This window comes from Somniosus microcephalus, chromosome 5 (genome assembly GCF_052327205.1).
Source record: "Somniosus microcephalus isolate GS21.2 chromosome 5, FLI_Smic_1.0, whole genome shotgun sequence".
Classification (NCBI taxonomy): Eukaryota; Metazoa; Chordata; class Chondrichthyes; order Squaliformes; family Somniosidae; genus Somniosus; species Somniosus microcephalus.
The window spans coordinates 40,084,586-40,107,528 of record NC_140991.1 but is presented as its reverse complement, the minus strand read 5'-3'; the positions used below and the strand labels follow the sequence as shown (position 1 = coordinate 40,107,528).

At 45.6% G+C, this 22,943-nt stretch overlaps 1 protein-coding gene across 2 annotated transcripts in view; it reads left to right on the top strand.

Annotated features, from left to right (window-relative positions):
* The window catches only part of ptprn2 (protein tyrosine phosphatase receptor type N2), a 1,093,281-nt gene that overhangs the window by 1,003,199 nt on the left and 67,139 nt on the right, over positions 1 to 22,943 (top strand). For both annotated transcript variants that reach the window (XM_085987555.1, XM_085987557.1), the window contains exon 15: positions 20,363 to 20,510. In XM_085987555.1, coding sequence (XP_085843681.1) covers positions 20,363 to 20,510 — 148 coding nt within the window. The remainder of the gene's footprint in view (positions 1 to 20,362; positions 20,511 to 22,943) is intronic.

The following is a 22,943-nucleotide window of genomic DNA, read 5'->3' as shown; positions in this document are numbered from 1 at the left end:
CATTCATTGTTTATTCCCTTGCCTTGTTAGTCCTCCCAAAATGCATCACCTCACACTTTTCAGGGTTAAGTTCCATTTGCCATTGTCCTGCCCATCTAACCAACCCGTCTATATCGTCCTGAGGCTTCCCTCCTCACTATTTACCACTCCACCAATTTTCGTGTCATCTGCGAACTTACTGATCATACCTCCTACATTCATATCTAAATCATTAATGTACACTACAAACAGCAAAGGACCCAGCACCGATCCACCCAGCACCTAGTCCACTTTTGCTAAATCACATCTCAGCTTAGTAAAATTGGCCTTTCCCCAATTGATAACTTTACTGCTGGTCTATCTTTGTCCTTTTCCATAACTGCGCTAAATCTAACTGAATTATGATCGCTACCACCAAAATGCTCTTCCACTGATACCCCTTCCGCCTGCCCAGCTTCATTCCCTAAAACTAAGTCCAGAACTGCCCCCTCTCTTGTTGGACTTGCTACATACTAGCTAAAAAAGTTCTCCTGAATGCATTTTAAGAATTCTACACCCTCTATACCTTTTACACTGATTCTATCCCAGTTAATATTAGGGTAGTTGAAATCCCCCTACTATTACTGCCCTATTGTTTTTGCACTTTTCAGAAATTTGCCTACATATTTGCTCTTCTATCTCCCTTTGACTGTCTGGGGGGTCTATAGCACATTCCCAGCAGTATGATTGCCCCTTTTTTGTTTTTCAGTTCAACCCATATGGCCTCATTTGATGATCCTTCTAAAATATCATCCCTCCTCACAGATGTGTCACAAGATAAATATGGATGAAGAAGACCATTCAGCCCAAACTAATTCATCCACCCAGATGGTTCTTAAAGTCCCCCCATTTCAGCATCCAAATATTTCTTAAGGGATGCCAAGATTTTCGTCTCCACTACTTCACCATTCCCTACATTGATCACTCTTTGTGTGAAGAAGATTTTCCTGATGTCAGTCCTACATTTATCTTTTACTAGTTGAAACCTGTTTCTCCTGGCCCTACTTTCGTAATTTAATGGAAGGTTAATATTCCGGAATTACCTTTTCCATTTATTTAACTATCACATAAGATCATGTCTCGGGCACATTCTTTCTTTGGGCTGAAAACCCATCTCTCTTCATAACTCAGCCCTATGGCACTAGGGGTGAGCTGTGGTTTTTCTCAGCACTGCTTCTTGAATGTTTCCCTTCCCTTGTGTCTCTGTGACCAGAACTCGGCACTGAACTCAAGGTGCTGTCCCACCAGAGCACTGTAAGGTCTGTCTAAAGTCCCACTGACTTATAGTCTACTGTTTTGGCTATGTAGTACAATATTCAGTTGACATTTTTGACCGCTGCTCTGATTTAGTTGGTCTGTGCTTAGGGTCAAACTTAGTAAGACACCGAAGCCTCTTTCAGCTCCCTCCTTGGCTGTTTCAATGCCATTCATGTGGTACATGTGTAAGTTATTTTTTTCTTCCTATATGAAGTACTTTACACTTTTCTACATTGAAGTTCATCTGCTGTTGTTTTTACTGCTTACATATTTTACTAATTCATTTAGTAATTTTTGACCTGCCTCCTCCAATCCAGTTGCCCCTTGTAGTTTGGTATCATTTGAAAATTTGACCACTTTACACAGGGCAGTTGAAGCCAATTCATTAAATATATTCAAGAAGGAGTTAGATATATTTCTTGAGGCTTAAGGGATCAAGGGATATGGGGAGAAAGCAGGAACAGGGTACTGAATTTGGATGATCAGCCATGATCTCATTGAATGGCGGAGCGGGCTCGAGGGGCCAAATGGCCTACTCCTGCTCCTATCTTCTATGTTTCTATGTTTACACTGAGTTTTAAATCATAGAATCTTACAGCACAGAAGGAGGCCATTCAGCCCATCGTGCCTGTGCCGGCTCTTTGAAAGAGCTGTCCAATTAGTCCCAGTCCCCTGCTCTTTCCCCATAGCCCTGCATTTTTTTTCCTTTTCAAGTATTTATCCAATTCTTTTTTGAAAGTTACTATTGAATCTGCTTCCACCACCCTTTCAGGCAGTGCATCCAGATCATAACAACAGTCGTGGTCCCGACACCGAGCCCTGGAACACCCCACTCGGTACTTCCCGCAACCTTGACATAACTCCTCTAATCAGTACTTGTTGTTTTCGACCCATCAGCCAATTTCTTGACCCGAATCCCTACTGCTTTGAATTTAATTTAAGGCCTTTCATCCGTAACCTGTCAAAGGTTTTTTGGAAGTCTAGGTGCACTACATTGTAGGGTTTTCAACAGTCCATTTGGGCTGTCAATTCCTCAAAGAAGTCAAGGAGGTTGATTAGGCAGTTTTTTCCCTTTCTGTATCCATGCTGACTGCTATTTACTAGATTCTTGTTGTACTGATAATTCTAAAGTTTATTTCTGACAATTGATTTCACCATCTACATGGAATAGAAGTAAGACTAATGAGTCTGCAGTTGCCTGAGTCTTTTTCTATCGTCCCTTTTTTAAAAAATATGGGCAGCACGTTGGCATGTTTCTATTCAACTGGACCTCCCCCGTATCCAGTCATTCTCTAGGGACTGCACCTTGACACGATGGGGATGCTCGCTTGCTCCTACGACCCTGAGAACTATGCTGGTGGGTGTATAGTAGGGAGTGAAGGGTTATGGGGAGCGGGCAGGGAAGTGGCTTTGAGCCCAAGATCAGCCATGATCTTATTGAATGGCAGAGCAGGCTCGAGGGGCCAAGTGGCCTATTCCTGCTCCTATTTCTTATGTTCTTATGTATAGCTCCTGGCAGGGCCACCCAAGCCAGACAGGTGGAAAGGTAGAAGCCAGACTAAAGGTAGCCTTTCCTGGTTTGAGGTTGTGAGTCAGGTTAACAATCTGCTCACCTAAAATAGTGTTTTGTTACGGAAACAATCCAGACACAGAAGATGGCAAGGAAGAGGGCGGGCTCCAACATTTGCCTGCGGCTGGAGGGTCAGAAGCTGCACCTTAATTATCTCTCTGGTATGGGCCCATAGCGGCTGTCTTCAGTGCTCTCTTACTTACTCTGGCGCTCCTATGAGGTGCTCTCCAGTAACGCCAGCTTGGGAAGTGGAAGACTGCTATGGCTCAGTAAAGAGCACTTGAAAATGCTTTTGGTCGACGACCTTTAAGAGCTCAGGTCTGAGAGGGCCCGACTGCACACTGCAACAATTTAGCATCCGCTGGGGCAGTATGGCCCAGTGGCTTTCTGGCACCAGGGTGGGTGTTGGTTGAGGGAGTTGCTAGGGCCCACACGTGCTCCCATCCCGTGAGAGGGTAACACGTTCCATTCCCATTGCACCACTGTCCCTGCTATCAGGCTGTAGCTCAGCACTCCCACTGATCTGCAGGAAAACAGGTCGTAGGATACCCGTGATCTGACTGAAGCCATTATCCATTTGGGTCTCCCATCCTGTCCAAGAAAGAGATGGTTGAGCCCAGAGCCTGTAAGCCCCAGTATGAGCATCCCAGTCATTTTGAAGGAGTCTGTTCAAATTTTTCATTTAACACAGCATAAGCAATTTACAAATATATTGGATACTTATCTTGGACAATTCATCGAAGAATATAGTATTTGCTCTTTTTAGTGAGTAAAGATACTAACGAGTTTGGTATCAAGTTAGACAGAGCTGAATGTTGACGGTTTGATTCCCAGTCTGGGGAGAGTTAGCGGGTGGGGGGGAACAAAATGAGGGTGTGGGGATGAAACATAAAATCAAGGACAAAATTCTGCTCCTTCGATTTTTGGTGGTCTCCTTTTTTAAGAGAGTAACTTGGTCCTGATTAACTTCCATTTTGTGATTGAATGATCGAGGCAGTCCATCTTCAAATTCAATATGTTGCAGATTATGCTCCTTAATTTGAATATATGGGACCATGCAAGAGTACTTCAGTGCATTTTTAGATGCCACCTCTTGCTGTGCATTACAAATTCTGATTGGATAATGTTTATTCAGTGGCCTATAAATAATTACCGCATCGTACCTGAACCCCCTTTTTCTTGTTTTCTAATTTTTTTACACATGATATATTTACGTACAGCTATTTTCAAGACTAGTTAAAATAATTGAATGCAACATTTTTAATAAAAATTTGCAGTGAGGTATTGCTAGCCGATAGTAATGTTGTTTCTCTTGCCTGCGACTGGATAATTAAAAAAGATAGATGGGGCCACAATGCTTTATCGAACAAAGCAACGATTTGCATTTAAATGTTGTTTAACATCACTGAAGAAACATGTGGGAGAGCTCGTGCAGTGCTGCTAATTCCAAGGGCTGTTTTTTTTTAATTTTTTTTATTAAATCGGTGGGGGTGGGGAGAGATTTCCACACTTTTTATTTTTCAAATTTTCACCTCCCCTTGACATTCAATGGTATTACCATCGCTGAATCCCCCACATCAACATCCTGGGGGTCACCGTTGATCAGAAACTGAACTGGACCAGCCACATAAATACTGTGGCTGTGACGGGGTTGGGGAGCCACGGGGCCGTGTTCACACGGGGCCGTGCTCTCCGGGTAATGTAGGTTCTGGACCCAAGTGCAGAAACGAGGCGAGAGGCAAATATACAGTACTTTGTTTGAACTTTACTAGATTCACACATAACTAGATTAACACAAGGAACACAGCAATATACATAAGAACTAGAGACAAGTTACAAAACAACACTAAGCTTGAGACAAGCTACCACAAGGGCAACCGGCTTGCCGAGACGGGACTGGAGACAAGCTACCACAGGGGTAAGCCACACATAACTAGATTCACACAAGGAACACGGCAATATACATAAGAACTAGAGACAAGTTACAAGACGGCTAGTCAAGATAGGAACTCAGGACAGCTTCCATGAGGAAAAGCCACTTGTCCATACTGAGCTTGAGACAAGCTACCTCAAGGGCAACCGGCTTGCCGAGACAAGACTCGAGACAAGCTATCACAGGGGTAATCAGCTTATCAATACAAAGCTCAGGACAAGCTCCAACATGGCAACACGCTAGTCCAGCCCAGCACCTTATCAAGACTAACAACAAGAACACAGACTTAGATACATCTTAAACACAGAGCTCGAGAATACATCTTAAATACAAAGCTCGAGAATACATCTTAAATACAAAGCTCGAGAATACATCTTAAATACAAAGCTCGAGAGAACCATGGCAACCAACTAGTTAAAGCCAGGAGCCAAAGAGCAAGGGCTAGTCCCTCCGGTTACCCGGCTAGGACTGAGCTCAGAGTGAAGCAACCACAGAACTTATATACCAAGAAAACCAGGTGAAACCCATGAACAGCTAACAGGCCGTTAAGACTTAACACAGAAGGCTAGGAACAATTAACAGAGAAACAAACAAGTGAAGGTGCCATCTAGAGGTTACAAAAGGAACCGACTGGCACCCTCACAGTGGCAACAAGAGCAGGTCAGAGGCTGGGTATTCTGCGGCGAGTGTCTCACCTCCTGACTCCCAAAAGCCTTTCCACCATCTACAAGGCACAAGTCAGGAGTGTGATGGAATACTCTCCACTTGCCTGGATGAGTGCAGCTCCAACAACACTCAAGAAGCTCGACACCATCCAGGACAAAGCAGCCCGCTTTTTCATCCAAGCCTATCTTATGATCTCTGCCTCCAGTGCTGAAGGGATGCTTCACCTCTAGCAGAAGCTCCCAGCACAATCAGCTCATTAAATCCAACAAATCATTACCATGTGTGTATATCCAGTGTACCTTATTATCCCATCTACTTATTTTATTGTATGCATAAAAAGAGGAAGGATTTGCCTGTGTGGTAATGATGGGCCTAATTTGCATATTGCATTAGAAGTTACATTATAAAATAGGAAGGATTTGCATATTAAGGAATAAGGTTGGCTTTCACTTATGATAAATAGAAAATCACTCTATAGCAATGGATGGGTGGGAGGCACAGAAGATAAAGAGGAAGACTTGCATTCATATATAACATCTGATCACATCGCTGAGATATATCCCAAAACACATCACATTCAGTGATTTATTTTGCAGTGCAATGACTGTTGTTACGTAAGTAAAACTCATAAACTTCAAGGATGACATTTAAACACTTTTCTTTCCAACGGATTCCCTCCGCGTTCTTAATATTCATCGCATCTACTCGTCCGAGTGTAGTCAGGTTGTGGTGGTTTATAAAGTGTTTCTTTATGTGTAAAATTGTGTTCCAAGTGTTTCCTTTAGTACTTTAGGGTTAATAAAGCTCTTCCTGGCACTTGAACAGCACGTAGTTGGATATGTAGTAAACAGTGAGGAGGACAGTAACAGACTTCAGGAGGACATAGTCAGACTGGTGAAATGGGCAGACACATGGCAGATGAAATTTAACGCAGAGAAGGAGGAGAGGCAATATAAACTAAATGGTACAATTTTCAAGGGAGTGCAGGAACTGAGAGGCCTGGGGGTGTCGTACACAAGTATTTGAAGGTGGCAGGACAAGTTGAGAAGGATGTTAAAAAAGCATACGGGATCTTTGGCGTTATAAGCAGAGGCACAGAGTACAAAAGCAAGGAAGTTATGCTAAACTTTTATAAAACACTAGCTGCAGCATTGTGGCCAATTCTGAGCACCAAACTTTAGGAATGTCAAGGCCTTGGAGAGTGTGCAGAGGAGATTTACTCGAATGGTACCAGGGATGAGAGACTTCAGTTATGCGGAGAGACTGGGGAAACTGAGGTTGATCTCCTTAGAGCATAGACGGTTAAGGTTAGATTTAATAAAGGTGTTCAAAATCATGAACGTTTTTGCTAGAGTAAATAAGGAGAAACTGTTTCCAGTGGTGGAAGGGTTGGTAACCAGGGGACACAGGTTTAAGGTCATTGGCAAAAGAACCAGAGGCGAGATGGGGAAAACATTTTTTACGCAGTGCGTTGCTATGATCTGGAATGCACTGCTGGAAAGGTGGTGGAAGCAGATTCAATAAAAACTTTCAAAAGGAAATTGGACACATACTTGAAGGGAGAAATGTGCAGGGCTATGGGGAAAGAGCAGGGGAGTGGGACTAATTGGATAGCTCTTTCAAAGAGCCGGCACAGGCACGATGGGCCAAATGGCCTCCTTCTGTGCTGTATCATTCTATGATTCTATTATAACCAATGTTTATTTTGGTGTCAGAATGCAAATTAAAAATAAACAAAAACATTCAACAGGATATTCCTTCAACCCACTGGCTAAGGTTCACTTCTTCATTTCCCCCCTTTAAATCACCCTTGTACCAAGCACTGTCTCCCAGCACAAAGAAGGCTGCTCCCAGACTTCTAATCCAACTGTGTTGCCTCTTACTCAGATTTTCTTTCCCTAATGTGATATAGGCAAGCGTAAGATGATCAATTGCACTGTCAGTGAAAAAATATTACAAGGTTCTTTGTTTTACCAACCAGCGCACACTCCCTACTGTCAGCACTCTCTCCTCTCTGTAGGTGCTCCCTCTCTCACATCGCTATTACTCTCCCTCTCCTTTCTCAGTGTTCTCTCTCTCTCCTTTCTCAGTGCTCTCTCTCCTTTCTCAGTGCTCTCTCTCCCTCTCCTTTCCCAGTGCTCTCTCTCCCTCTCCTTTCTCAGTGCTCTCTCTCTCCTTTCTCGGTGCTCTCTGCCTCCTTTCTCAGTGCTCGCTCCCTCGCCTTTCTCAGTGTTCTCTCTCTCTCCTTTCTCAGTGCTCTCTCCCTCCTTTCTCAGTGCTCTCTCCCTCTCCTTTCTCAGTGCTCTCTCCCTCCTTTCTCAGTGCTCTCTCTCCCTCTCCTTTCTCAGTGCTCTCTCTCCCTCCTTTCTCAGTGCTCTCTCCCTCTCCTTTCTCAGTGCTCTCTCCCTCCTTTCTCAGTGCTCTCTCCCTCTCCTTTCTCAGTGTTCTCTCTCTCTCCTTTCTCAGTGTTCTCTCCCTCTCCTTTCTCAGTGCTCTCTCCCTCTCCTTTCTCAGTGCTCTCTCCCTCTCCTTTCTCAGTGCTCTCTCCCTCCTTTCTCAGTGTTCTCTCTCTCTCCTTTCTCAGTGTTCTCTCCCTCTCCTTTCTCAGTGTTCTCTCCCTCTCCTTTCTCAGTGTTCTCTCCCTCCTTTCTCAGTGCTCTCTCCCTCTCCTTTCTCAGTGCTCTCTCCCTCTCCTTTCTCAGTGTTCTCTCCCTCTCCTTTCTCAGTGTTCTCTCTCTCTCCTTTCTCAGTGTTCTCTCCCTCTCCTTTCTCAGTGCTCTCTCCCTCTCCTTTCTCAGTGTTCTCTCCCTCTCCTTTCTCTGTGTTCTCTCTCTCTCCTTTCTCAGTGCTCTCTCCCTCTCCTTTCTCAGTGTTCTCTCTCTCTCCTTTCTCAGTGTTCTCTCTCTCTCCTTTCTCAGTGTTCTCTCCCTCTCCTTTCTCAGTGCTCTCTCCCTCTCCTTTCTCAGTGCTCTCTCTCCCTCTCCTTTCTCAGTGTTCTCTCCCTCTCCTTTCTCAGTGCTCTCTCCCTCCTTTCTCAGTGTTCTCTCTCTCTCCTTTCTCAGTGTTCTCTCCCTCTCCTTTCTCAGTGTTCTCTCTCTCTCCTTTCTCAGTGCTCTCTGCCTCTCCTTTCTCAGTGCTCTCTCCCTCTCCTTTCTCAGTGCTCTCTCTCTCTCCTTTCTCAGTGCTCTCTCTCCCTCTCCTTTCTCAGTGCTCTCTCCCTCTCCTTTCTCAGTGCTCTCTCCCTCTCCTTTCTCAGTGCTCTCTCTCTCCTTTCTCAGTGCTCTCTCCCTCTCCTTTCTCAGTGCTCTCTCTCTCCTTTCTCAGTGTTCTCTCTCTCTCCTTTCTCAGTGCTCTCTCCCTCTCCTTTCTCAGTGCTCTCTCCCTCTCCTTTCTCAGTGCTCTCTCCCTCTCCTTTCTCAGTGCTCTCTCTCTCCTTTCTCAGTGCTCTCTCCCTCTCCTTTCTCAGTGCTCTCTCCTTTCTCAGTGCTCTCTCCCTCTCCTTTCTCAGTGCTCTCTCTCTCCTTTCTCAGTGCTCTCTCCCTCTCCTTTCTCAGTGCTCTCTCTCTCCTTTCTCAGTGCTCTCTCCCTCTCCTTTCTCAGTGCTCTCTCCCTCTCCTTTCTCAGTGTTCTCTCCCTCTCCTTTCTCAGTGTTCTCTCCCTCTCCTTTCTCAGTGTTCTCTCCCTCTCCTTTCTCAGTGCTCTCTCCCTCCTTTCTCAGTGCACTCTCTCTCTCTCTCCTTTCTCAGTGCTCTCTCTCCCTCTCCTTTCTCAGTGCTCTCTTCCTCTCCTTTCTCAGTGCTCTCTCCCTCTCCTTTCTCAGTGCTCTCTCCCTCTCCTTTCTCAGTGCTCTCTCTCTCCTTTCTCAGTGCTCTCTCCCTCTCCTTTCTCAGTGTTCTCTCCCTCTCCTTTCTCAGTGCTCTCTCTCTCTCCTTTCTCAGTGCTCTCTCTCCCTCTCCTTTCTCAGTGCTCTCTCCCTCTCCTTTCTCAGTGCTCTCTCTCCCTCTCCTTTCTCAGTGCTCTCTCTCTCTCCTTTCTCAGTGTTCTCTCTCCCTCTCCTTTCTCAGTGCTCTCTCTCTCCTTTCTCAGTGCTCTCTCCCTCTCCTTTCTCAGTGCTCTCTCTCTCTCCTTTCTCAGTGCTCTCTCTCCCTCTCCCCTTTCTCAGTGCTCTCTCCCTCTCCTTTCTCAGTGTTCTCTCCCTCTCCTTTCTCAGTGCTCTCTCTCTCCTTTCTCAGTGTTCTCTCTCTCTCCTTTCTCAGTGCTCTCTCCCTCTCCGTTCTCCGTGCTCTCTCCCTCTCCTTTCTCAGTGTTCTCTCCGTCTCCTTTCTCAGTGCTCTCTCTCTCTCCTTTCTCAGTGCTCTCTCTGCCTCTCCTTTCTCAGTGCTCTCTCTCCTTTCTCAGTGTTCTCTCTCTCCTTTCTCAGTGCTCTCTCCCTCTCCTTTCTCAGTGCTCTCTCCCTCTCCTTTCTCAGTGCTCTCTCTCTCTCCTTTCTCAGTGCCTTCTCCCTCTCCTTTCTCAGTGCTCTCTCTCTCTCCTTTCTCAGTGCTCTCTCCCTCTCCTTTCTCAGTGCTCCCTCCCTCTCCTTTCTCAGTGCTCCCTCCCTCTCCTTTCTCAGTGCTCTCTCTCTCTTTTCTCAGTGCTCTCTCTCTCTCCTTTCTCAGTGTTCTCTCCCTCTCCTTTCTCAGTGCTCTCTCTCTCTCCTTTCTCAGTGCTCCCTCCCTCTCCTTTCTCAGTGCTCCCTCCCTCTCCTTTCTCAGTGCTCCCTCCCTCTGCTTTCTCAGTGCTCTCTCCCTCTCCTTTCTCAGTGCTCCCTCCCTCTCCTTTCTCAGTGTTCTCTCCCTCTCCTTTCTCAGTGCTCCCTCCCTCTCCTTTCTCAGTGCTCTCTCTCTCTCTCCTTTCTCAGTGCTCTCGCTCTCCTTTCTCAGTGCTCTCTCTCTCTCCTTTCTCAGTGTTCTCTCTCTCTCCTTTCTCAGTGTTCTCTCCCTCTCCTTTCTCAGTGCTCCCTCTCTCTCCTTTCTCAGTGCTCTCTCTCCCTCTCCTTTCTCAGTGTTCTCTCTCTCTCCTTTCTCAGTGTTCTCTCTCCTTTCTCAGTGTTCTCTCCCTCTCTCCTTTCTCAGTGTTCTCTCCTTTCTCAGTGCTCTCTCTCCCTCCTTTCTCAGTGCTCTCTCTCCCTCTCCTTTCTCAGTGCCTTCTCCCTCTCCTTTCTCAGTGCTCTCTCCCTCTCCTTTCTCAGTGCTCTCCCTCTCCTTTCTCAGTGCTCTGTCCCTCTCCTTTCTCAGTGTTCTCTCCCTCGCCTTTGTCAGTGCTCTCTCCCTCTCCTTTCTCAGTGCTCTCTCCCTCTCCTTTCTCAGTGTTCTCTCTCTCTCCTTTCTCAGTGCTCTTTCTCTCTCCTTTCTCAGTGCTCGCTCTCTCTCCTTTCTCAGTGTTCTCTCCCTCTCCTTTCTCAGTGCTCCCTCTCTCTCCTTTCTCAGTGCTCTCTCTCCCTCTCCTTTCTCAGTGTTCTCTCTCTCTCCTTTCTCAGTGTTCTCTCTCCTTTCTCAGTGTTCTCTCCCTCTCTCCTTTCTCAGTGTTCTCTCTCTCCTTTCTCAGTGCTCTCTCTCCCTCCTTTCTCAGTGCTCTCTCTCCCTCTCCTTTCTCAGTGCCTTCTCCCTCTCCTTTCTCAGTGCTCTCTCCCTCTCCTTTCTCAGTGCTCTCTCTCCCTCTCCTTTCTCAGTGTTCTCTCTCTCTCCTTTCTCAGTGTTCTCTCTCCTTTTTCAGTGCTCTCTCTGCCTCTCCTTTCTCAGTGCTCTCTCTCCTTTCTCAGTGTTCTCTCCTTTCTCAGTGCTCTCTCCCTCTCCTTTCTCAGTGCTCTCTCTCTCTCCTTTCTCAGTGCTCTCTCCCTCTCCTTTCTCAGTGCTCTCTCCCTCTCCTTTCTCAGTGTTCTCTCCCTCGCCTTTGTCAGTGCTCTCTCCCTCTCCTTTCTCAGTGCTCTCTCCCTCTCCTTTCTCAGTGCTCTCTCCCTCTCCTTTCTCAGTGTTCTCTCCCTCGCCTTTGTCAGTGCTCTCTCTCTCCCTCTCCTTTCTCAGTGCTCTCTCCCTCTCTTTTCTCAGTGCTCTCTCCCTCTCCTTTCTCAGTGCTCTCTCCCTCTCCTTTCTCAGTGTTCTCTCTCTCTCCTTTCTCAGTGTTCTCTCCCTCTCTCCTTTCTCAGTGTTCTCTCTCTCCTTTCTCAGTGCTCTCTCTCCCTCCTTTCTCAGTGCTCTCTCTCTCTCTCCTTTCTTAGTGCTCTCTCCCTCTCCTTTCTCAGTGTTCTCTCTCTCTCCTTTCTCAGTGTTCTCTCTCTCTCCTTTCTCAGTGTTCTCTCTCTCTCCTTTCTCAGTGTTCTCTCCCTCTCTCCTTTCTCAGTGTTCTCTCTCTCCTTTCTCAGTGCTCTCTCTCCCTCCTTTCTCAGTGCTCTCTCTCTCTCTCCTTTCTTAGTGCTCTCTCCCTCTCCTTTCTCAGTGTTCTCTCTCTCTCCTTTCTCAGTGTTCTCTCTCTCTCCTTTCTCAGTGTTCTCTCTCTCTCCTTTCTCAGTGCTCTCTCTCCCTCTCCTTTCTCAGTGTTCTCTCTCTCTCCTTTCTCAGTGTTCTCTCTCTCTCCTTTCTCAGTGTTCTCTCCTTCTCCTTTCTCAGTGTTCTCTCCTTCTCCTTTCTCAGTGCTCTTATATAGGATTGGCACTAATCCAATTCCGAACTGGCCTGTCTGATTTTGAAGCAAGCTTTCTGGAGTTTTCCAAGAAGCAAACTGAATACTAGTTATTAATAGATGTCTGTTCTCTTCCACTTCTGTGTTTTATGGAATTGAGGCAGCAGGTTTTTAAAGTTACTAATGATGCTTTCAATTAATTTTCATCCTTGGCAAAGAAGAGATCAGGACTGAAGTCATGATTCCTCCCGACCTCCACCTCCCACTGGCCAGGTTCGCCCTTCTGTCCGGCTGGTCACTTGGTAAAAGTTGGCGACATTACCCTAAGGTTGCCAACCCTTCAGGATTGTCCAGGAATGATAGATTAATCTCCTGGACGTTGCTGTGAGCAAAGCAGGGGAAAAATCAATGTATTAAAAACAAGATTGGTGGGTTTTTTAAATTTTCTTTAAACACTTTTGTTTATTAGTTATATTAAAAAAACATTGGAAAACATTGACCGGGCAGGTTGGCAGTTGGAGGTCACGTGAGGAATACATCCAACCAGAGCTGGCAACCCTACTGTGCCCTCTGCCAGCTGCCACATCCGAGCGCTGCGTGCGGCAGGCTGGCCACGTCAGCAGGGGTGGGGAGGGAAGCATTTTCCAAAAGTCATGTATTTTTTTATGAGGGCTGGAGTGTGCTTTGTGACTGAGCTAACACCACATTGCACTCAGGATCCGTGCCCAGGCATTATCCCGAGGAATTACAGAGCCGCCCGCTGAACCAACACTTAGACATACTTCAGAAGTGATTTTTGCTGACACACGTTGGTAGCGCGGAGGAATGATGCAGGACTGTCCCTGTTTATTGTTTACAGTCTCCTTGTGGCTTATAATAAGGAGATAGTCACTGAATTTACTCTGCACTCAACATACTGGAGCAAGCAAAATGGAATGGTTGAGGCTGAGATATGATTGCTCTCTTCCCTAATGCTCATATATTACCTTCATTAGGACTACCTATTCCCAACTAAAGTAAATATTGCCTCTGTGTATTTTGATAAAACGTTGTTTACCATCGGTCCAGGCTCAGGATTATCTCTTCTGATTTTATTTGGCATTTTTGTGCTGGCTGTAAACTATCGGGGAGGTGGGGAGGGGGGGGGCGGCTGGGGAGGATTAAAGTGGTTACAGCCTGTCTGCGTGACACTGAAATACCTCAACAGCTACTGATTGGATTGCCATAATCCTTTTACACATCGCAGACATCTATTATTACCATTGTAATATTGGTACTAACAACTGGTGTGTGTGAAGGCTGCGGGGGAGGGAGATAAATTTGTCTGGTAGTGTAGGAAGCGGTGCAGAGGTGCACTGTGAGAATGAGTGCTTGAACGCAATGCATATTCCTTCCAACCAAGGCAGCGGCGAAGGTTGAGCGATTGATCTGTGCAACACCGTCCCAAGCCAGAGAGCACCCCCCCCCAATCCCAAATCATAGACACAGTGCAGAAAAGAGGCCATTCAGCCCATCGTGTCTGTGCCGGCTCTTTGGTAGAGCTATCCAATTAGTCCCACTCCCCATCTCTTTCCCCATAGCCCTGCAAATTTTTCCCCTTCAGGTATTTACCCAATTCCCTTTTGAAAATTATTATTGAATCTGCTTCCACCACCCTTTCAGGCAGTGCATTCCAGATCACAACAACTCCCTGCGTAAAAAAAAATGTTTCCTCACGTCACCTCAGGGTCTTTTGCCAATCACCTTAAATCTGTGTCCGCTGGTTACCGACCCTTCTGCCACTGGAAACAGTTTCTCCTTATTTACTCTATCAAAACCATTCATGAGACCCCTATCAAATCTCCCCTTAACCTTCTGTGCTCTAAGGACAACAACCCCAGCTTCTCCAGTCTCTCCAAATAACTAAAGTCCCTCATCCCTGGTCTCATTCTCGTAAATCTCCTCTGCACCCTCTCTAAGGCCTTGACATCCTTCCTAAAGTGTGGTGCCCAGAATTGAGCACAATACACCAGCTGGGGCCTAACCAATGATTTATAAAAGTTTAGCATAACTTCCTTGCTTTTGTACTCTATGGGGGTGATTTTCATTCAGAAGTCAGGAAGGAGGCGGGACTACAACTTTTGGGGATGTAGTCCCGCCTCCATCGAGATGCGGCCAATCCACGCGATTTTAACTTGATTGACCTTGTTGAGCCCTAGTAATAGTCTGAAGGCCTTTAGCAGCACTCAACCCAGCTTTTCATCCAAATACCTATGTAGGAAATTTCTTGGGTGGCTTGGGGACTCCCCTAGACATACCCCGGCCTCCTCTAGTGGAATAGAATGGGCCAGTGAAATCCTGGCATAAGGCAGGATTTCTGACCTCCCCAGCCCCAGGGATTTTGAGGCCAGAACTCCTGCTCTTATATTATTTGCGTACATCAGGAGTATCTTTTATTTGGCCAACTCTACACAGAAATCTAATCGGGAAAGGACAGGCTTTTTTTTTAATAAAAAGAGAATGTGATTGACACAAATTGATGCCATGGACACACAAGGAGTCTGTGCAGTGCTGATTATTGTAGGAGTATGTCTGCTGCTGTTCATTCCCACGATAGTTATTTTCATTGCAGACTGCTTACTCGTAATAGAAATTTATCAGTTACCACAAGAACCTGACAATGCTACCGCTTCTAAAATCAAACTTAATATTCTGAATTTGCAGATGTCCCCCCTTAGCTAAGTTTTATTTACAGTTATGCAAATGAAGACGAACAATATTTAATTGTGTGAACGTCAATGGTGTATCTGGTACTTTTCTTTTAAAACATAGAATTACATCAAGTCTACAGCACAGAAACAGGCCATTCGGCCCAACTGGTCTGTGCCGGTGTTTGTGATCCACACGAGCCTCCTCCCACCCCACTCCATCTAACCCTATCAACGTATCCTTCTATTCCTTTCTCCCTCATGTGTTTACCTAGCTTCTCCTTAATGCATCTATGCTGTTCACCTCAACTACTCCTTGTGGTAGCCAGTTCCACATTTTCACCACTCTCTGGGTAAAGAAGTTTTTCCTGAATTCCCTATTGGATTTATTAGTGACTATCTTATATTTATGGCCCCTAGTTTCGGTCTCCCCTGCAAGTGGAAACATTTTCTCCACGCCTACATAGCTTATTAAGAATAAATCATCATGGCTCCTCGAAGGTTTAGTGGATAAATGTGCTGTGGTGCTGAGCCGCATAGACAAGGAAGGATCGAGGATTGCCTACATTGTAACAGTGGCTACACTTCAAAAGCACCTCATTGCCTGTGAAGTGCTTTGCGACGTCCTGAGGTTGTGAAAGGCGCTACGTAAATGCAAGTCTATTTTTTTGTCTCCAGGTCTGTGCTGAAGTAGCCGATTTTAACGGGGGAAGTGCTGGGAGGGCTAAATTGACCTCGGTGCTCAAGAGCAAAGAGGGGAAGCAGTCAAATGTTCCTGTTCCTGAGCCCTGCTGGGCAGTGGGTGTGTGTGGCGGGGGGTCAAAGGGGGTGAAATCCCATCCCGCCAATAATCACTGCAAAAAGATTGGAATTCCCATTTCATACATGATCTCAGCTTCTTGGAAATATAAACTCCCCAGGCGATGACGAGCTCTGATTCCTTCCCTGCCCCACACTCATGATAAATAGCCCGCTGACACTCGCTGAGCTCATACAGAGAGAATGGACACTCGGGCAGGGTACAAGAGGGCCCATGCAACCACAGCCTATTTTATCCGGCCAAAGTGGCAATTCATTACGTGATGATAACAACATTTGAAAAAGAGTGGGATAGGAATTCCTCTGTCCAAAGTGGGGGTCATTTTACCATTCCACACTGGGCAATGTAACGGAAGTGTAAATGTGTTCTTTACAAACAAGTTCATTATAAATATTGCACAGCGAATATCTTCCTCCAGTATTTTGTCGGACCAACTTGATTGTAATTTGTAAATACTTTTTATAATCCTCTAGCCATTCTTGAACAACCTGATTTGGTTTCTTATCGAATTGCAGCAATGATGCTGTTAATAGTACGTCACAGACTCTGAGAAGCATCCTCCGAATGGGACTGCCACGTCCTCTGATGAAGTTAATAGATGGTGATTAATTTAAAGCCATGGGCCAGAATTTTCCGGGGGGTCAGCGGACGGGATCGGTGGCGGGTTGGGTGCGAAAGGTTTTTTTCCCACTGGGTCGGGACCCCGCTGCCACGCACCTTTCCCAATGTCGGGTCTGTCAGCGCTGAGCAGACCCGACAGGCAGCGGCGGGCAACCCAATTAATCTCATTAACATCTAGTTGATGGGCTTTTTAAATTTACCTTTTCACTTTAACTTCATGGCCATGGGAACCACGCTGTTCGGGGACCACGGCTGCCAACCTGAGGCGGGAGTTTAGTGGCCATTGCACCAGCTGATTACTTGACAGCTTCAAATGTACAGTAAAAGCTCCCACCTGACAGATCATCACTTTCCTCAGCCATGGCCAGATTTACTTCACTTGGTGCTGTACACCTTAGCTGCCACATGATGTGCCAGGTTGGCACCACACCACACCAAAACCATAAATCATCCCTACAATGTCCAAGCCATTCCTTTCAAACTCATCACTATTACAGGTGGTACCGTTATGTCTCACCATTCACTGCAACTCACTAAGCCACTTCCAAAGGTGCACACAAATCTGTCCAAGACCGCAAAGTGTTGAAAATAAATGTTTCAATGTTTGACACCACATTAACAGAAACTTTACATGAATATTGGATAAAACACTCAAGTGGCTACCCTTGTATGTTGGTAGTTAGTATGATTGCACTAGGATGAGGGTGAGTGTGAGGGGCGGCTAGTGAGATGGGGATGTGATAATGTAGATAGAGAGGGCTGGGTGGAGATGCAAGGTAAGTTGGTGTGAGTAAGGATGTGCAGGAGTAGGGTTGGGAAGGCAGAGTGATGGGGATGTGATGAGAGGCACAGCAGGATGAGGTTGAGTGTGGCTTTGTACTAACGTTTCGTGATCTACTGAGATCATTGAAAGGTTTACGCCACTGCACCCAGGTCCTCCTGACCACATCCCTGCTTGTGACCTCCTGTGCAATGTGCAACCAGGCTGCGTTGGTCTCCTGGGGAGGTCTCTTCCACTCATCGGAAGGGAAGAGAACCTCCCTGCGTGCTCTGACTCTCTCCAAAAGCATATGGAGGGAGACATGATAGAACCTGGGTGCAGCCCTGCACCTCTGTGCAGTCATTGTCAGTGTTTGCAGCACTTCAATGCTGTAGAACACTGACAGCACAAATGTCAAAATAAAGTTGGCCATGGTCCCTTTAAGGAAACTGGCTGATGATGCGTCATGAATGACGTCACCAGACCCGCTTCCTCTAATTAGACCGGGAAACGCGCTGGGCGGGCTTAACAAGCCCAATCAAGGGAAATTCATTTCAGAGGCCGGGATGGAGACAGCAGCGGGTTCAGGGCCCACCACCGACATCGCCAGCCCGGACCCACCGACCGGGGTGAGCAAAATCCCAGCCAGTATCTTTCAACCAGAATATTGCTTTACTGATTCACCTTTGTAGATCAACAATAGCTCTCTGTTTAAAAATTACTGGAGTTTATTTGCATTTCAGGACCATGAAAAGAATCGTTTGTCAAAATGGGACATCCCACAGGATTTCATGCAAACTAATAGCCTTAGCAAAACCTTTTCAGATCCTATAGAAATTCAATTACAACTGAAGGAAATTTTACAGAAAGTTATGTTACATTTTTGGGGATTTCTTTACTCTAGCTATTTTTGGTTCCGTGTTTCAGACTATTGTCATGTGTGAGATTTAGCTTCCTATGTCCCAGACAATGTATTTCATATGCTCAGATATCTAGGATATGTTCATACCATGCACATGAAAATGCAGACCACACTCTTCATTTTATTTCAGCTACTGGTTTTGTTCCATGCCTTCACATTCTTCCTTGTTATAAAAGGCAGCAAAATAGCCCAAAAATCAACTTTGATATAGGCTTTAACTGCTCAACAAATTTATTTAACAGTTAAACAACAAGTGACTAATAACTGTGCCACAACTTATATTTTTACTCTAGTTCAAACTTTACTAGTTCCTTGTGTAATAGAAAATAATAGTTTGCAGCTGCTGTGAAAACCTATGGGCTGGATTTTCTGGGGGGTCAACGGGCGCAATCATAAGATCGGTGGTGGGTCGGGTGGGAGAGTGTTTTTTCCCCCAGCGGGTTGGGTCCCCGCTATGAGCCCGCCGCTATGCGCCTTTACCAAATGTCGGATCTGTCGGCGCTGAGCAGACCCGACACGCAGTGGCGAGGGAGGCAATTAAAATCATTAGTAGCCTGTTTACAGCCACTTATCAATGGTTTTTGCCCAGCTTTTTGGATTTGACAGGTTGCCCACGGGTTTCCCGCTGTGCCTAGACCTTGTCTGTGAAGCTGAGGTGGGAGGTCAGTGGCCATTGAATCAGCTGATGAGTTGACAGCTTCAAATGTCAAGTCAAAGCTCCCAGCTGATTGAGAGATGTTCCCTTAACCACTAGATTCTCTAAACTGCATTTACACTGCAGATTCAGGATGCTGCTGCTCTTTACACAAGTCTCCATCCAGTCTGACCTCATTATCGCTCCTACCATTGACAGATCGCTTCTCTCATCTCTACTTCACCTGCCATCTATTCCATCAGCATGGGTGCCCTTGAAATTCTCTCACCTTGGTCCTCAGAATCCCACCACGATCAGCCCCAACACCAGCTGCACCAGGCACACCAGCAGCACCAACAACAACACTGACCTTCTCCGCATTCAACTGATGCTGCACAGGACACGGGGCATCAGCACCCGATCAAATTGATGCCTAGGAGGCCAGGATTAGCCTCACCATGGACAGACTTGCTTCACTTGACACTGTACACCCTGGCTGCCACATGATGCACCAGGTTGGCACCACCCCACACCAACACCATAAAGCATCCTTACAATGTCCAAGCCATTCCTTTCACACTCATCACCATTGTGGGGGGTACCATTATATCTCAACATTTTCTGCAACTCACTAAGCCACTTCCAAAGGTGCACACAAATCTGTCCAAGAACGCAGTGTTGAAAATAAAGATTTCAATGTTTGACAGCACATTAACAGAAACTTTACCTGAACATTGCATAAAATACCCAAGTGCCTACCCTTGTCTGTTATTAGTTGGTATGATTGCACTAGGATGAGTGTGAGGGGCAGCTAGTGAGATGGGGATGTGATAATGTAGATAGAGAGGGATGGGTGGAGGTGCAAGGTAAGTTGGTGTGAGTATGGATGTGCAGGAGTAGGGTAGGGAAGGCAGGGTGATGGGAATGTGGTGAGTGGCACAGCAGGATGAGGTTGAGTGTGGCTTTGCAGTAATGTTTCGTGATCTACTGAGATCATTGAAAGGTTGGTGGCACTGCACCCAGGTCCTCCTGACCACATCCCTGTTTGTGCCCTCCTCTGCAATGTGCAACCAGGCTGTGTTGATCTCCTGGAGAGGTCTCTTCCGCCCGTTGGAAGGGACGAGGACTTCCCTGTGTGCTGTGACTCCCTCCCGGAGGGAGTCCTGGGAGAGCCTGGGTGCCGCCCTGCACCTCTGTGCAGTCATTGTCAGTGTTTGCAGCACCTCAATGCTGTAGAACACTGACAGCACAAATGTCAAAAGAAAGTTGGCCATGGTCCCTTTAAGGAAACCGGCTGATAACGCGTCATCAAATGACGTCACCAGACCCGGTTCCTCTAATTGGCTGGGAAATGCGCATGGCGGGCTTAACAAGCCCAATCAAGGGAAATTCATTTCGGACAGCGGGGTCGGGACCCGCCACCGACGTCGCCCGTCACAGACCCAGCAAGGTTAGCAAAATCCAGCCCTATGTTGTAAGTGATATCGTTATTGTAGCATGTTTTTCTTTTACTTTCCTCACCATCTGCAGAAATTATCTGGCTTGACTAGCTGTCTTCAAAAGTTTCAAACAAATTCTCTAATTTGAAAAAGACAAACTGATAAAACACGCACTTTGCAATAAATCCTGCAGAAATCCACTGATGTTGGAACAAATCCTTCAGAAACTCTTAAAAAGGTTTGGAAATAAATTGTGCAAGATACTGTGGAGCAGTTTTTAAACCCCTGTCGAATTTATTTGGCAAAGTAACATTGATGCATTAAAACTAGTAGAATATCACCTCAATTTTTCTGTTTGAATTCTCCTCTGTGTTTTAGACCTATATGGAGGATCACCTGAGAAACAAAAACCGTTTGGTGAAAGAGTGGGAAGCTCTGGACGCCTATCAGGCTGAACCGAACACCAGGAGCATCGCAGACAGGGAAGAGAATGAAAAGAAGAACAGATCTCAGCTGGTAGTGCCATGTAGGTTAACTTCTTCCACCCTAACATAACACTAGGGTTGCAAAATTCTGGGAATTTTTAAAAGAGGAAACTTTCCATGGGAATTTTCGGGAATTTTGGGAATTTATGGGAATTTTGAGTTTTTTTGCACACTGATGGTTTTTGTCTCTGACCCTTATATTATCTTTGTCTTCAAAATAGACATACTGTTCCATACAAATAAAAACAGGCTTTCAAAACTTTATTTAGGTTATAATTTTGAACTTTATTGAACCCCCACAAAAAAGACCCATCTAAAATAAAATAAAAAGAGCGTCAGCTTATTTAGCCTATAATTTGTCCTTATTTTGTCCCTTTGAGTCTTCTACTCATGAGTCTTCTGAGTCTTCTACTCCTCATTGCTCCTCCTGATTCTCTGACTCTGGCTCTGACGTGTCCATTTCCTCCTCTGTGTCAGTGTCTAGCTGTGTGGTGGACACTTCTGTATCTGGCTCAATAAGTTGTAGGTTCGCCCGGATAGCCACCAGTTTCTCCACTCTCTTGTTAGTCAGCCTGTTGCGCACCTTTGTATGCGTATTCCCAAAAAGTGACCAGTTTCATTCAGAGGCCGCTGATGAAGGTGGGATTTGGAGTATCACCGATGCAATAGGTGACAGGGCCTCAGATGCACAAAGTCCCTTCCACCAGGTATGTGCACTGATATGCTTGCATGATTCCCATATCCCATCCCCATTCCAAAGACCTTGCTTGGTAGAGAACTTTGCCAGACTTCCCAGAACTTTGCCCACATCCAGATTGAGATGGTGTGAGAGGGTAGAAATCACACTGTAAGCACTGTTGATCTGTTCTCCAGAAAGTATTGGTCTCCCAACATGCTTTGGGTCCAGCATGTATGCTGCAGCATGAATCGGCTTGACACAAAATTCTTGACGCGTCTGTATGAATTGAACAATTGCCTTCTCCTCTGCTTTGAGCAGCAGGGATGTGGGTAGGGCAATGCTGATTTGTTCTTTTAAATCAGTAAAAAGCCTGAGAACATCTGACAAGACAGCGTCATCTCCTTCAATCTGAGCAATTGCAGATGCTACTGGTGAGAGTAGTTTAAGGCTACTAACCACTCTCTCCCAAAACACATCATCCAGCAGTATTTTCTTGATGGTGGTTTCCATATCCCCAGGAGTTTCTTGCAGTGACTCCTTACCCTCCAGAAGGCTGTTGTACATTATGACAACACCACCCCATCTAGTGTTGTTGGGCAGCTTCAGTGTGGTGTTCTTGTTCTTTGTCATTTGTTTGGAGTTGTAGGTTGCTGCAACTACCTGTTTTCCCCTGACATACTTAACAACTTGCTTGGCTCTCTTGTACAGTGCTTCCATGGTTCTCAAACCCATGATGTCCTTGAGGAGCAGGTTAAGCCCAATAGATGTAATATGAGGGTAGGCCTCCTCCACTTGAGCCCAAGCAGCCTTCATATTCGCAGCATTGTCAGTAACTACTGCAAAGACCTTTTGTGATCCAAGATCGTTGGATAAATGCTGCTGCATCTTTGTGGCATTCTTTACATATGGCTTTCTACAGTGTTTGCACATGTACACAGTCTTTCCATCTTTAATGCCTGGGGTAAAATGCTTCCACACATCCGACGGTAAATATGGCATTGTTCTATGCAGAGAAATAAAGGGCATTCATCTCTGTGTCGAACTGCGGTTGATCAGCACGATTGCAACAGGGTGATGTACACACACGACGCTACATCACCAATAGTGTATTATTTTGTATATTTTAAATTGAAGGACAACAGAGTTCAACAAGTAACTGGTTTATTTGGTATAAAGTCTGATTTACTTACTGCATCATCACAACATCAGCAGAAAACAAAATTACTTCCCTCAGGACCCCTAACCTGGATCTTAAAAAAACTATAGCAGTCTTACAGATGCCTGCAGGCCAATCACAATTCGATATGCAAATATTACAAATAGAGGGAGCTAATCGCTCATCCACTCATCCAACCAATCAGGACACATTTGTTCACAGTCACACACAAAACTTGTAATTATTAAAACAAGCCAACTAAGAAGATAAACATATATTGATTAAGAAATTCCTTAATAATTAAGATTCCATCTCTGTTAGTAATTTTAAGAGAGGACCTGTGGAAAAAAAAGAAAGAAATACAAAAAAAACAATATTATGCTAGCATGTGCTTTTTTGGGCAAAATTCCCAAGCTAAACTTCCCGTGGAAAATTTCCGGAAATTTACCGGAAACTTTCCACCCCTTTGCAACCCTACACAGTGGGGGACGATTTCTTCTGTTGGATATTCATAGCAAAATTGTAAACGCAAGCATAAATGACACAATTTATAACAAACATAGGAAAGCTTCCCCCAAAGTTTGTTTGAAAACTTTGCAAAAATACCACAGTGTTGAAAAACATTTTAAGCGCTAATTA